We start from the raw sequence: 15,391 nt of genomic DNA, 5'->3' as shown, positions 1-15,391 counted from the left end.
GCGGGAGAAAGCAAGCCACCTGTCTACCAGGATTTGGCCCATAACCCGCTGCCGTGTCCCCATAACCCCCAGATCCCCATAACCCACCTCTACGTCCCCAAAATCCCCATAACTCACCCACCCCATCCCCAAAACTCTCCCATACCCATAACCAGCACGTCCCTGGGGCGGCAGCTCCATGGCAGCACGTGGTCTCTGATGGAAAGGTTAGGGGTCTGAGGAGGGGGGCGGGCCCCCTTTGGGGTCTGAGGGATGGATGTGGGCCCCATTAGGGGTCTGAGGGGGAGTGTGGCCCCCTCGGGGGGGGGGGGATGTGAGCCCCACTGAAGGGCTGAGGGGGTACATGGGCCCCATAGGGGGTTTGTGGACCCATGGGGGGCTGAGGGGGAATGTGGGCCCCATGGGGGGTCTGATGGGGGCCCATAGGGGGTCTGAGGGGGCATGTGGGCCCCATTAGGGGTCTGAGGGGGAATGTGGGCCCCATACGGGGTCTGAGGGGGGATGTGGGCCCCATGGGGGCCTGAGGGGGGCCCATAGGGGGTCTGAGAGGGCATGTGGGCCCCATTGGGGGGCTGAGGGGGGCCCATAGGGGGTCTGAGAGGGCATGTGGGCCCCATGGGGGGCTGATGGGGCCCATAGGGGGTCTGAGGGGGCATGTGGGCCCCATGGGGGGCTGATGGGGGCCCACAGCGGGTCTGAGGGGGGATGTGGGCCCCATGGGGGGCTGATGGGGGCCCACAGCGGGTCTGAGGGGGGATGTGGGCCCCATGGGGGGCTGATGGGGGCCCACAGGGGGTCTGAGGGGGGATATGGGCCCCATTGGGGGTCTGAGGGAGATGTGGGCCCCATGGGGGGCTGATGGGGGAGACGGTCCCACAAGGGGCTGAGGGGGGCGTGGCCCCAATCCAAGGGCTGGGGGTCAAAGGGAAGCTGAAGGTCAGGGGAGGGGTGCCAAAGCCCCGCCCCTTAGCTGCACCCCTCAATAAGCCCCGCCCACACATCAACAAGCCCCGCCTCACGAGCAAGCCCCGCCCCCTTCCTCGGCCCCGCCCCCCACGGGCCAAGCACCACCCCCCGCAGGCCCCGCCCCCCGGGGGCAGCACTTGCCCCCCGCAGGCCCCGCCCCCCCGCAGGCCCCGCCCTCCTCCTCGCCGCGCGCCCCCTCCCCTGAGTGCGGACAGGCCCCGCCCCCCGGCGGCGGTGGGCGGAGCCTCCGCGCGTGGCGGGGGCCGCGAGCGGCCGGGGGGGAGGGGAGCTGCGCGCGCCTCACCCTCACCTGGCTCAGGTGCTCCGGCCGCGCGCCGGCACGGCGCTCCGAAGGCGGGGCCAGCGCCCCGCCCCGCGCATGCGCCGCCCCAGCGCCCCGCCCCGTCCGCCGCCGCTTCCCGCGCGTCGCGCCGCGTGCAGCCGCGGCGTCCCCCGTTGCCCAGCGACCATTGAGCGCTGTCAGCCGCTCGCGCCCCTACGCGGCGCCTGATTGGGCGCGGGCGCTACGGGCGGCCAATCGGGGAGGGGGTTGTTGCGGAGTGGGGCGCCAGAAGCGGACGGCGGGCGGCCGGGCGGTAGTGAGGGCGGCGCTGGGGTGTCTGTGGCGGCGGCTGCCGGAGGATGTCGAGCCGGAGGAGTGTCGGGGACCCGGAGGTGGGATGAGGGGCCCTCCCACGAGCGGGGGGGGAGGGGGGGGGTGTCGGGGGGCCGGGTCGGGGGGCAGCGGCCGCCTCCTCTCCTGAGGGGGCGGCCTGTGGGGCGCAGGGGCCCCGGCGGCGTCCCTGAGCGCTGCGGGATGCGGGGACCGGCGGATCTGAGTGTCCGGAGGGTTGCGGGGGAGCTCGCGGGGGCCTCCGTGGGCCGGAGCAGCCTCCAGAGGCGTCACTCGGGGCCGGGGGGGGGCGGTTTTCTGACACCCCCAGAGCCAGGTGTGCTCCGCGTGAGTTGCGAGTGGAGAAAGGGAGAGAAATGCGCCTTTTGAGGCTTTAAAGAGGCGGTTGGGCAGGGATTTAATGTGGAGCTGGCGATTCGGAGGTCTTTCTGTCCGCCCGAGAGCAGAGGACGTCTGAGAGGATGTCTGTGCTCTCGCTCTTTCTGCTGTTTCTTAGAGCTCTTCGAATTATAGAATCACAGACTGGTTTGGGTTGGAAGGGATCTCAAAGATCAGCCAGTTCCAACCCCCCTGCCATGGGCAGGGACACCCTCCACTACACCAGGTTGCCCAAAGCCCCATCCAGCCTGGCCTTGAACACTGCCAGGGATGGGGCAGCCACAGCTTCTCTGGGCAACTTGTGCCAGTGTCTCACCACCTTCGGAGGGAAGAATTTCTTCCTTAGATCTCATGGAAATCTCCCCTCTTTCAGTTTAAAGCCATTGCCCCGTGTCCTGTCACTACACGCCCTTGTCCAAAGCCCCTCTCCAGCTTTCCTGTAGCCCCTTTAGGTACTGGAAGACTGCAATAAAATCACTACAGAGCCTTCTCTTCTCCAGGCTGAACAGCCCCAACTCTCTCAGCTTGTCAGAATCGCCTTTTCTGTCAGTGTTTTTTGCCTTTAAAACAAATACATGGCTGGATATTGACTTCTTCTTATCTTTTCCTTTTTACAACAGTATTTAACCAGGCGCATCCCTGAGAATCCCAGATACCGGCACATAAAAACCCGCCTCGATACCGGTAAGTGAAATGGTCGTAGGGTAAAACCACCAAAGGTTGATGGAGGAATACACAAACATGTGCTGAATGTCTTAACTCTGCCCTGAGCTGCTCTGCTCCGGATGCTGTGCAGCTGTATCAGAACTCTTGTCGCGATAGTGATGTATCTCACCTTATTACGTCGTGCCCTGTTGTGTCGGTTCCTATGGAAATTACCGGTCTTGGAGTTCCCACGTGTGGGCTTTTCTTGGATAAACTAGTATCTTGATAAGGGGGTAAGTGAAAATAAGTATTTGGAGAAGGTCTTTTGGCCTCTTTTGATGTTAAAACAGCTGCATTTTATCCAGTAGGTTGTGTTTTCTGCAGTTGCATTTTATCCTGCCTGTAGCATCCACACAAAAACTTTGGGGAAGGGACAGCGAGTCCGTGGTTGCACTCAAAGCAGCGTGTTGGAGGCAGGATTTGAATACCAAGGTCCAGATTTCAGCTTCCCTAGAGAGCAACTGAGTTTTAGGTAGTGGCTTTCTGAAGGTGATAAGTTCCCAAGCATGATCAAAACAACTTTCACTTTTGAGTAGAGAGGGCTTGGTGTGGAACTTGTAAGCGGGAGTGGTGCTGTGAGGCTGTTTTTTTGGGGAATATTACTGTTCTGACTAGCAGGGTGTAGATATTTTTGCATCCCTTACTGAAAATCTTGTAAAATAAACCTCAAGTGCATTGTGTAGAAGAACTGAAATAATGCTGGGGGGCTGTGCAGAAGATCTGAGCTTCTGTTGGTCATGAACATTCCCAGTGACTTTCCCTGTCCAGTACAGAGGCTTTAAAATACGGAGCACTCCCTGTTCCCAGAGGCAGCCGGGTTCCAGCAAGTCCTTTGACTGACTTTGCTGTTTAGCTCGGCCTTCCTCACGGAGAAGAGTGCTAAGAGGAAGATCATGGTACTTTTTAATTTATGGCTGCCTTGTATTGTCGTGGGGAAAGAGGATCTGCAGCAAACATTTGTTATCATAGTCTGATCTTCTTCAAAAAAATGAAATTGGAGCCTTAATAGCGCTGAAGAAAACCACTAATAAAAAATTTGAAACAAACTGATTGATTTTTTTTTTTTTTTTTTTTTTTCATTACAGGGAATAGCTTAGCAAAATACACTGAGAAGGTGGAAGAGATCAGAAGAAGTGAGTATCTGGAGAGGAGCAGAGCGTAACTTGCGGTGGGTTAGTTCAAAGCTGAAAGAGCATCGAGGAGCTGGGTTGAATCCCAGACCCTGTTTGCTTGGAAATTTCCACTCTGATGATTCCCAAAGCTGTTTGCAGGCGTGAACTGCAGAAACACACAGCAATAGGACACAAGGATGCTTCTACCCTGATTCCTTGGCACCTTCTGCTTTGTCCCGTGCCTTATTTCTCTGTCTTTCACAGCGCTTTACAGATTTCACTTGAGAAACCAGGCAGGTCCAGGAGCCTTCCGAGATCCTTCTTTGTGCAATTTTTGTTACTGAATGAAAACCAGTTGGAACTGGATGATCTTTGAGGTCCCTTCCAACCCAAACCATTCCGTGATTCTATGAAACCAGACAGGAAGAAGCTCTCTGGACTAAGAAAACTAGACTGAACTCATCTGGGAAGACTCAGACTGCGCTTCTGAGACTTTGTTTCGCTTTTAGGTCACAAAATGGTTAAACCTGAGATCTTTTGTATCGTTTTAGCACACTTGGGTTTCTATCAGATGCTCCAAGGTAGGGAAGAGACAAGCTGGTTCCTGGGTAACTCATGGATTTTACCAGAATAACGTTGTTTACCGGAACAACGCCGATGTTTTGAAGACTGGGGGTACTTCAGGCTAATGAAAGCCTAATTAATTTTAATTTCACTCTGTTTTCCCACTGAAAATAGGCTTTTTAAAAAAAACTTCTTACTAATAAAACTAACGTTTTACTGCTTTCTTTTCAGATACTTTCCAGATCATTTTCACATAGAGAGCCAGGAAAGCTATTAAACCCAAAAGCTGCATTTATCGATGTGAAAGACAACTCCTCCCCATTAATGAGGATTAATTAGGATTCTGAATGCTCAGGTTTAGTTCTTAGACCCACTTACTGTGTTCCTCTAAGGTGGTAACATTCAGATTATAAAGGAGGTAAATGTATTTGTGCTTGGCTTTGTGCAAAATGGTCCTTTGTTGCTAGTTTATTTGTTGGGGTTTTTTTTAAAAACCCCAGGAGTCTTTGGGGAAAATCGAAAAAGGAATGACTCTCCTTTCCAAAATCCTGTGTTGCCTGACTAAAATTTCAGTGCTTAGCGCTGGATTGCCATCACTTTTTATCTGCACTGACAATCTTGTTGTATGGGTCTAGTTGGTTTTCAATCTCCGCTGCGAATCTGATTTCGTTTCGTGTAGGGAGTTCTTTTGTTTCATTGTGGTTCTGGAGCCCAGCAGAAACTTCCTCATTATTTTTTGTGCTGAATAGGTCCCTTGTGTTCCCAGGCAGCTTAGAAACTTCTCCCCCTTGATTTCTCATGGATAGATGACACCGTTTGGACACGATTTTAAATACCCAGTACAGTCAAATCTCTGTCTCTTGTGTAACGTGAGAGAGTGGGACCTAACACCGTGAGCCTGCCGTGGAACCAAAGATGATAAGAGAGCTGGAACCACGATGATTTGTCCTTCGGAGGACCGACTTGAGGGGAGACACCAAGTCTCTCCCCTGCCTCTGCTGTTGCTTCACTCATTTCCGAAGCCCCGAGCAGCACGTTCTTGAATATTCAATAATTACAGCTTCAAACTGGTTCACTGAAGCCAAAAAATGTCAGAAAATCTGAATGGACCTTCCAGGACGGAGCCGGGTACGTCGTGTTGCTTCTCAAGTCGGAAGCAGCACTTCTGAGCTTTCTGCTAGGTGCTGGGAGGCTCACGCAGGCGTTCAGGTTGCTCTGCTCCAGGTCAGGCTTTGTCATAGCAACAGTTTTGTTTCGTTTTTTCTTGTTGGTAGAAGTAATTTTGGGTGGTAAAGGCAAGGTCTAGGTCACAAGGCTTCTTCTGGGAGAAATAATCCTTGCTTGAGGTGGACGGGAAGCATCCAGCAGCTGTTTTGTATGAGCACTGTGACAGTGGTTGTGCTTTGCTGGTGTTTATGGACATCTGGCACTTCATAATCTTTGTTGCTTTTATTTTTCCTTCTAAATGAAGCTTATTTCTTGCTCTTCGTGTGACTGAAGGGCTCTTTTTGTCCCTGGCTGGGGAGTTTTCATCATTTGGACATGCACTACACATGTTTTTTTTTGTGAAATGGGGCTGCATAAAAGACAGTTGCTGCTGTTATTTCCAAGTAGGCTTTGGCAACCTGAGCTTGAGGCTTGAAACCGGGTGGTTTTGCCCAAACTTTGAGGGTTATTTTCATGTTAATTGGCATTCTGAAATCTAGTTTACGCACCGGTCTTGCACGTCAGACCTATGGTTTGGAAGCTGTAGTGCACAGTGCAGTGCACTGGGGTGTTTTGGATGGGCTCTTTTTTTTTCTAAGGCAAGTTAAGTAGCAAGTAGACACTTGGTTTGCAGCTTAATAAACATTATTTAGGGAAGGATGTTGAATTTGGGAACTCTCCTTGCTCTGAATGCTGGAAATTAGTTGGCCTACCTCTTCTGGAAGTGGATTTAGGAGGAAAGGATAGGAGTAGAAAAAAAAAAAACAGAGATGAAAGCTCACAACATCTCTTCTTGTGTCAGTTCTGCTGCTCTGATGTACCTGTTGGCTGTTTGTGAGGGAATCTTGTCTGGGGTGTGTGGTCAGCACTTGGATTGGGAAGAGATCTCAGCCTGGAGAGTTCCCACCAGCTAATTTTGCGGTGATTTTTTTCCGTGGTTACAGGGATATGGATTGGAGCCCTTCCCCCTTTTCCCCGACCTTCCCTTCCTTAAGCTGTGGAGCATTCAGCAGATGGTTTTAGAGGATTTAGGATTGCTTAACTGGCTGGATTTGAGAAAGGTCCTGTACTCTGTTGTTAGCCCTCTTAGCTGAACAGCTGGAGAGAGACCAGTTTGGAATATCCTCCAACAGTTACTGAAATTGTTAGAAAAATGCAGAGGATTTTTCCTTTTTTAAAAATAAAAATTGTGGCTTCAGAGGTGGAGCCTAGTAAGGGGAGAGGAAAAGAAAGCAGGAGCGGTCCTGTTTTTTTCAGAGTTCAGATTTATTAGAGCATGGCTTCTCCCAGTTTAAAGATCTGCGTGAAGAACTGGTACAGCTGCAGTGCCTGGCACGGGTGGAATTTTTATAGAATCATAGAATGGTTTGGGTTGGAAGGGACCTCAAAGATCATCCAGTTCCAACCCCCCTGCCATGGGCAGGGACACCCTCCACTACACCAGGTTGCCCAAAGCCCCATCCAACCTGGCCTGGAACACTGCCAGGGATGGGGCAGCCACAGCTTCTCTGGGCAAGAGAATTTTGTTCATCTTCTTTGTCTTCCCCTGCTGGTGCAGTGTTGATTTCTTTTTTTATTATTATTATGTTTGGTTGGTTTTTTTCTCTCCCTCCCCTCCTCTGCTGTCTTCTTTCTGGCTATAAGTTTCCCAAAGGACAGGGTTTCCGTTACTTCCCATGGGAGGCTGTGTCCTATCAAGATGTTCCTACTGATACCTTACCTTCTCTCTCCGACTACATCCACCCTTTTGTTTCACACTGGAAGGCTTCTCCCTTTCTGGTGTTCACGCATCTCAAGTGTCTGTTTGCAATCAGGCTTCCATCCTCGTCCTCGCGTACTCAGCACCGTTAATCTCTGCTCTGGCAGTTTGCCAGGCGTTCCAACAGACCGCTCAGCTTTCTTGCTCCCTGAGCTTTGTCTTCAGGATTAATTAGTCCAGTTTCTCCGTAGCAATTCTGTGTGCTTCAAACTGGTGCCCGCGCCGATCTGCTGTCCGGTTTTCTGCGTTAAGCAACTTGTGGCAGTTATCCGTCCCTTAGATACCCGTGTCAGCAAGTTGTAGGAACTGGAATTTGTCAGATAAAGGAAAACAAGGATGATCCGAGGGCTGGAACACCTCTGCTATGGAGACAGGCTGAGAGAGTTGGGGCTGTTCAGCCTGGAGAAGAGAAGGCTCTGGGGAGACCTTCTAGCAGCCTTCCAGTACCTAAAGGGGCTACAGGAAAGCTGGAGAGGGGCTTTTTACAAGGGCATGTAGTGACGGGACAAGGGGCAATGGCTTTAAACTGAAAGAGGGCAGATTTAGATTAGATCTAAGGAAGAAATTTTTCACATTGAGGGTGGTGAGGCACTGGCACAGGTTGCCCAGAGAAGCTGTGGCTGCCCCATCCCTGGCAGTGTTCAAGGCCAGGTTGGATGAGGCTTTGGGCAACCTGGTGTAGTGGAGGGTGTCCCTGCCCATGGCAGGGGGGTTGGAACTGGATGATCTTTAAGGTTCCTCCCAACCCAAACTGTTCTATGATTCTATAAAACCTGGAGTGTTAATCGGTAGGATTAAACACACATGTTTAGTTTAGGATTGGAAAACACATAGTCTGAGATTGGGGAGCACTGTATGCCCCCACGCCCTGATTCTGCTGTCACTTACACAAATTAAAAATTCAGGTAAATTAACTCTTTTGCAGCCTTCCAGTACTTAAAGGGGCTACAGGAAAGCTGGAGAGGGGCTTTTTACAAGGGCCTGGAGTGACAGGACAAGGGGCAATGGCTTTAAACTGAAAGAGGGGAGATTTCCATGAGAGATAAGGAAGAAATTCTTCCCTCTGAGGATGGTGAGGCACTGGCACAGGTTGCCCAGAGAAGCTGTGGCTGCCCCATCCCTGGCAGTGTTCAAGGCCAGGTTGGATGGGGCTTTGGGCAACCTGGTGTAGTGGAGGGTGTCCCTGCCCATGGCAGGGGGGTTGGAACTGGATGATCTTTGAGGTCCCTTCCAACCCAAACCATTCCAGGATTCTATGATTCTAAGAGGCTTTGCAGCTGTAGTGGGCTTCGAAGAACAACAGGCAAAGTGATACATTCAGGAAACTGCTTCCTCCCCAGCAAGAGCAGAAAACACAAAGTAATGGACATTTAAATCTCAAAGCAACTCAATCTGCCTTCTCCACTTTAATCCTACTGGGACGAGCTCTCTCTTTATAACCCGTGTTACTCTTCACAATCTTCAGGTTTGCTGCTCCGACCCTCCAGCCCAAGCTCAGTGCCCAGAAATCCTGCCTTGCTGGAGAAGAGGATAGCAGGGACCGAGCCCATTACCTGGTGTTTGCAAAAGCTGGGAATTACCTGAAAACTGACCTTGTCCTCTTCTGTTTTGTTTTCCAAGATTACAGATACAGAAAAGATGAGCTGTTTAAAAGACTGAAAGTGACTACTTTGGCCCAGTTGGTACGTATGGTTCCCTCTCTGGCCTCTGAAAACCGTTATCTTTTATGAACAGCATTTTTGCTTTGTTTAAAGCTTTCTGTGTAGTTATGTAGCCTTATCCTGTAATTCTTCTATGTCGACTTCTTCATAGATTCATAGATTCATAGATTTCTAGGTTGGAAAAGACCTTAGAGATCATCCAGTCCAACCATCCCTAATCCCCACTAAACCATATCCCTAAGCAGTTCATCCACCCTATTCTTAAATACATCCAGGGATGGGGACTCAACCACCTCCCTGGGCAGCCTATTCCAGTGGCTGACAACCCTTTCAGAGAAGAAATACTTCCTAACATCCAACCTGAATCTCCCCTGACTAAGCTTATGCCCATTTCCTCTTGTTCTATTGCCCATCACTAATGTAAAGAGCCCTTCCCCTACCTTCCCTGCCCTCATAAATTTCCCTTCATAAAAGCAAACCATTCAGGCCAATGTTCGGAGAGTTCTGAAATGCTTTTAGTTGCAAATTGAAGTTTGTAATGACTCTGTCTTTGAAATTTGTTCCCTATTTTTTTTTTCCCCTTAAGAGGATCTTCTGGCCGCTTACTAAAGAAAAGGGCTATGTAAAGTATTCAAATCTGATCTCACTGAGCTTTGTGTCAAGTAGTCACAGCCTGAAGCGTTCCCAAATAGTGAGTTTAACTGCAGAAGGTGGGGAGGTTGTGACTTCAAGGCTTCCTGTGTATTTTTTTTAATTAAAAAGTAATGAATCCAAATACTAAAAATGGAAAATCTGATCAGTAAATAAAGAGCTGTGTGTTGCTTACATGCTGGTTCAAGAAAATGAGTAAAAACTAGAAAAAGACAAGCTTTCTTCTTAGAAGAGAAGGAAAGGGAAGGTTAAACTTGCAAATATTGAAGGAATGGGTTTCTGAAGGATCATATATTTAGTTCCCCTGGTTGTAAAGACCAGTCCTGTGACTCACTGGTGCGACGAGCTGATGCAGTGTGTGAGTATCTCGGGTCTGCTCTCACAGACCAGTTAACCATGTGCAGTTTTAGCCAGTGCAGTGTACACTCTGAAGTGTTTCAGTTGCAGCCAGTGACTGAACTTCATAAATATCAGAACACATTCTGGTATTTGATATTGCCAGCACAGCATATCTGGCTTTTCTTTATTTTTTTTCTTTGCTGCAACTTTCCTTTAATAAAAGGACACGTTTGCAGTAGAAGTTGCATTGAGTTAAATGTGTTTTGGCTCGAGGATTGTTTTTCCTTAAGCTGATCCCTGTGTCTTTCAGTGGGACGAGTGCACGAGTATCAAGGTATCCTTGCTTGCTTTTGTTTCCTGCAGGTCGTCCAGGTTGCCTCTCTATCTGATGAAACCTTAGAAGTGACAAATGAGGAGATCCACCAGCTGGAAGGTAACAATATTTATTGTAAGCACAAAGAGAAAGAGCTGTAGATCGCTGTCATGTGGTGATCCGTATCCTGACAGGCACAGCTGACTATTCAGCAAGTCTTTTAGTCAGGAGGGAAAAAGAACTTAACCTGTGGCCTGCAGCAATTCCACTTTGGGAACAGAAACACTCCTAAACCAGAAGGGTTTTGCAAATAAGAAAGGCCTCGTGCTGCCAGGTTTATTGTAGTAGCTCAGTAAACATCACACATCAAGAATTGCACTTTTATTGAATTCTTAAAATGAGATCTTGAGCCCTTAAAAATCACATGGCTCTTTATTATTTTTAATATGAGGCTCCCAGTAAGTCATCCTTCTAAGAGGATGAAGATAAGGCTGTCTTGAATTTAATTCTTCTGTCTTTAATTCTTTCTTCTAAGAATAGAACCTGAGCTTAAAACCTGCTTGTTTATTTCCTGCAGCATTTTAACTCTTCGTACCCTCTTCTTTCCCCAGATGGTCATTCTGCTGTTCCAGATGCTGAAGTCACAGAAGGGACAAATGGGAAAGGAAGCCCCGATGGGACACCTAGTCCAGTGCTGTTTATAAACAACACAGGAGCTGGGGAATCCTATCGGTCCACGCTGCAGAGGTGCCTGATGATAATACACAATTTTCTTCCTGTCTTACTAGCTAATTGTTTTTACCCAGCTAATTATTTTAAATTGCTGCTAGTGGCTTTATATTGTACTTCTCATTAAAGCCTGATTGCAGGTCCAGGGATGTGAGCGAGAGAGAGGGTTGGCAGGTTTTCCTGTCTGAAGGAGTTTGGTTTGCAGCTGTAACCCAACACTGTTGCCACCTGATGGCTGTCTGAACGGCTGACAAGGAAATATGTTTGTGGGATTCAGTCCAGGTCCCTGGGTTCAAGAATCCATGTTATAAACTGCTCTGGTAAACTCAGTAACGTGCCTTCCTGATGATTTTAACGGATTGTGCTGTGGTTGAGAACGAGAGTCCCTTTTCCAAACCCGATATATCATTAGTCAAGGTCAGAGGTACCAGGAAAACGCTGTAAGAGGAAGCTCTGTCTCAGCCCTTCCTTCGCTGTACCTGGGCAAATGTTAACAGAAGAGTTGAGATGCTGGCCTGGCAGGCTTGGCCATCACCTATCAAAGCCATCAATTTAGTGACCAGTAAGAGTGTCGGGAGGCTTCTGTTCATGTCCCATATCTAATCCAGTGATGAAACTGGAAACCTCTGCAGAGCACTGCTTGTAGATGACTGACAGTTATTTAGTGTGTCTGACTTGCTGACATCTCGACATTGGCACCTTCTTAGAATTATTCTCCCTCACCTCAAGGTCACTTAGGACACAAAACACCTGGACTTGGCTAATCCAGAAGAGTATGGTATGTTCACATAGCAAGGCTGTGCTCTGGTTATTTTTTATATAGATAAAAATGAAATCGATCTCTTAGTATCTACTGGAAAGCTTGAAATAACATCTCTCCATTTTTATGTGGTGTCTGGCTGTACTGGAATGTAAATGGGCTACTGGAACAGTCAGTGGAAAACTACTCTGACCTGGTGAGGAGGAATGGAAGCGTTCAGAGTGAGAGCTGGCACTGTAACCTCCTCTTTCCTCTCCTAGTGTGATAAGTGGCATTGGCGAAATGGATATAGAAAAGGACACTCCAAAGAAAGTGGACACTCCAGCTAAAGACACGCCGTATCCCGACTGCCCCTTCCTGCTTTTGGATGTACGAGACCGAGATGAATATGACCAATGTCACATTGTTGGAGGTGAGGAGACCAGAATCCCACAGCAGCCTAGTCTCAACTGGGATCATATATTCAGCAATTTGTGTCATATTCTGGCTGGCTTCATTTCTTGCCCCAAGGTGGGACATCACTTGGGTGCAGAATGTTCTAGACCCTCATCCAGTACACCTGTCTTTCCTGGAGAGGGATGAAGGGACCGAGCTGATGTTAATCCCTTATCCAGCAGGTTTTCAAGTCTGTTGAACTCGAACAAGTCTACATCAGTTGTATTCCAGGTTGTGTGATGGTTGGTGTTCAGCCACTGCATGATTTTTCTCTCTTCTTTTTTTCTTCTCTGCAGCTTATTCCTACCCTATTCCAACGCTGTCTAGAACCATGAATCCATACACAAATAGTATTCTGGAATATGTATCCTTTACATATAAAGTGCTGGAATCAAAAAAAAAAAAAAAAAGAAATGGGGGGTGGATGTTGGTGAGGGCTTCCAAAAATCATTGGAGCTAAAGCAGTCACTGTGACTGGGACAATGCTTAACAAACAAGATCTGGGCGTTACAAGGAGAGTGGGAGGGGAGGTCCTCAATGCTGCCTGGGATTGCCTGGTGGGGGTCTGCTGCCACCATCAGATGCCAGGTTCTAGTTCCTCAAGCTATAACACCTCTTGACTCTGGTGGGAGCTGCCTGAATTTGTTTTTTCTTGGGATTTTGGCTGTTGGAAGGCAAAGCTGTACTACTTGGGCACCTGTCCCTCGCTGTTGCTGGAGCGCTGGGCTTCTTGAGGGATGCGTTCACCAAATCCTTTGACTTCCTCTCAGCACCTTGATGGGGATTGGCTTTTCTCTGGAGGACAGAAAGAGGATTATTGGCTAGGATTAGGCTGATAATTTCCCGAGCTGTTAGCTTGAGGGCTGCAGGGGAGAGGGGAGGTTGTAAACAAAGGTGCTTCTTGGTATTGCCTCTTACTAAGTAACCTTCAAAACAGTGGTGGACGCTTGCTGCAGGGACTGGACTCCAGTGGGGATTAGGCTGTGTCTTTCCAGCCTCTGGCAAGCCTCAGCTACTGAGAAATCACTTTTAAAGCACAGGTGAAGGGAAGGCATTCCTGCCTGGTACTCACAAATCAAGTAGGGAGTCTCTCAGTCTCCAGTCCCATTTGCTTGTCTCCCGTCTTCTTTCTAGAAGGTGTTAACGGTCACCTTAAGTTTACAGATGGATCCTTAGCTCTTCTACCTGTCAGAAAAACGCACATGGAAAAATTATCATTCTGTATGACAATGATGAGAGGTTAGCCAGCCAGGCTGCGACAACCATGTGCGAGAGGGGCTTTGAGAACTTGTTCATGTTATCTGGAGGTAAGTGGGGATGGGCAGGACTCCCCGAGATCTCGAGTGGGGAGACTGAGAGCAGAGAGAAAGGGTTGTGTGAGCTGGAGATTGGAAAGAGCTGGATGTTCATCTCCATCGAGTGTTTTATTTGGGACTGGTAAAATCACTGATCCCATCTTGGCTGGTGGTCACTGGTAACGTGTGATCTGTATGTCTGCAGGCCTGAAGGTCCTTGCACAGAAGATCCCAGAAGGTCTGATCACTGGCTCACTCCCCGTGTCCTGCCGGGTGGCAGCTCCCACTGGATCCACCCGAAAAAAGCCCTCTTCCCAACTGCTACCCGCACGTGCTGAGAACAAATGGAGATTTTCTGCAGATGATCTACAAAAGATAAAGTACTACTTGGAAGAGGAGCACGTTCCTTCAGATACTGCCAGTAAGACTCCAGGACAAATGCTGCAGCTGCTTTCTGTAGCTCTTGAGCCTGCCCTGCAGCAGTTCTCTACTTTGCTATGTTCTTCCCATGACATTGCTGGAGGGAGAATTTTTTTCCAAACTGACTGAGAAGATCCACCAAAACCTGTGCTGTGCTGATCCCAGACAACTTAAATCTTCTATAGCTACACAGTGGCAAAATCCTCAGCCTGGTGAGGGCAGGCATAGAATCATAGACAACCTGTTTCATGGGCAACCTGTTCCGGTGCCTCACCACCTTCATTTAAAAAAATTTCTTCCTTAGATCTAACCTAAATCTCCCCTCTTTCAGTTTAAATCCATTGCCACTTGTCCTGTCACTACACACCCCTGTCCAAAGCCCCTCTCCAGCTTTCCTGTAGCCCCTTTAGGCACTGGGAGGTGCTGGAAGGTCTCCCCGGAGCCTTCTCTTCTCCAGGCTCAACAGCCCCAACTCTGTCAGCCTGTCTCCAGAGCAGAGGTGCTCCAGCCCTTGGATCATCTCCGTGGCCTCCTCTGGCCCCACTCCAACAGCCCCATGTCCTTCTTGTGTTGGGGACCCCAGAGCTGAACGCAGCACTGCAGGGGGGTCTCAGGAGAGCAGAGCAGAGGGGCAGAATCTCCTCCCTCGCCCTGCTGCCCACGCTGCTCTGGGTGCAGCCCAGGACACAGTTGGCGTTCTGGGCTGCCAGCGCACGGTGCCAGCTCATGTTGAGCTTCTCACCCACCAGCACTGCCAAGTCCTTCTCCTCAGGGCTGCTCTCAATCCATTCTCCGCCCAGCCTGTCCTTGTGCTTGGGATTGCCCCAACCCACGTGCAGGACCTTGCACTTGGCCTTGTTGAACTTCACGAGGTTCTCACCGGCCCGCCTCTCCAGCCTGTCCAGTCTGCCCACTATATTTAAACGTCCTTAGGTTTTACTGGTGATTAGTAGGTTTTTCAAATTCATAGGCCTGCACAGCTGGATAGAGACTGCCTGGAACCCCCCACTGAATTACTGATGGGTCTGTTGTGTTTACAGCGAGAGCTGGAGAGCCAGAAATAGGCAACAGACCTTTTTTGTGTCCCTGTGCTCCGTCACACACGCAGTTTCTGATCATTTTTCCCCAGGCCGTCTTAGCCGTGGTTCTTCAGGCCGCGACTCCAGGGTGCCAGCCGTGAAGAGCAGCCCCAGTCTCTCCAGCACCGCTGACAACGTGGGATCCGCTCGCTCAGCAGGAGCAGCCTCCAGGCCATGGAAATAAGCAACGGTGTCTTCTTCTGCTGAATAAATGAATGCCCAGGTTCTGGGAACCCTGCGCAGTGCAGCCTGTTTGTCGTTTTAGGAATCCGCGGAGAAAAGCAGCGGTGGTGTAGACGTGGCAGCTCGGGTAAGGCTGGGGGAGCCGGAACGGCTGGCATTTCCTAGAAGCAGGAATGGTATCGTGTTGGGAAGGCTGACCTTT

At 49.7% G+C, this 15,391-nt stretch overlaps 1 protein-coding gene across 1 annotated transcript; it reads left to right on the top strand.

Annotated features, from left to right (window-relative positions):
• Positions 1-1,608: 1,608 nt before the first annotated feature.
• Positions 1,609-15,190, top strand: CEP41 (centrosomal protein 41). Its single transcript, XM_086610540.1, has 11 exons — positions 1,609-1,641; positions 2,599-2,662; positions 3,769-3,816; positions 8,945-9,006; positions 10,339-10,408; positions 10,900-11,035; positions 12,038-12,189; positions 12,509-12,576; positions 13,405-13,519; positions 13,713-13,928; positions 15,057-15,190. The coding sequence occupies exons 1-11, from the start codon at positions 1,609-1,611 to the stop codon at positions 15,188-15,190; spliced, it is 1,098 nt and encodes a 365-aa protein (XP_086466666.1).
• Positions 15,191-15,391: the final 201 nt, after the last annotated feature.

The sequence above is a fragment of the Tauraco erythrolophus genome, chromosome 4 (assembly GCF_009769465.1).
Source record: "Tauraco erythrolophus isolate bTauEry1 chromosome 4, bTauEry1.pri, whole genome shotgun sequence".
NCBI classification, from domain to species: Eukaryota; Metazoa; Chordata; class Aves; order Musophagiformes; family Musophagidae; genus Tauraco; species Tauraco erythrolophus.
The sequence above is the reverse complement of the archived record's forward strand: the minus strand, read 5'-3'. Positions and strand labels throughout refer to the sequence as shown.

Coding starts and splice junctions, on each gene's coding strand:
- CEP41 (XM_086610540.1), top strand. CDS start 1,609: ATGTCGAGCCGGAGGAGTGTCGGGGACCCGGAG. Junction 9,007..10,338: donor TGACTACTTTGGCCCAGTTG/GTACGTATGGTT, acceptor TGTTTCCTGCAG/GTCGTCCAGGTTGCCTCTCT. Junction 12,577..13,404: donor CAAATAGTATTCTGGAATAT/GTATCCTTTACA, acceptor TCTACCTGTCAG/AAAAACGCACATGGAAAAAT.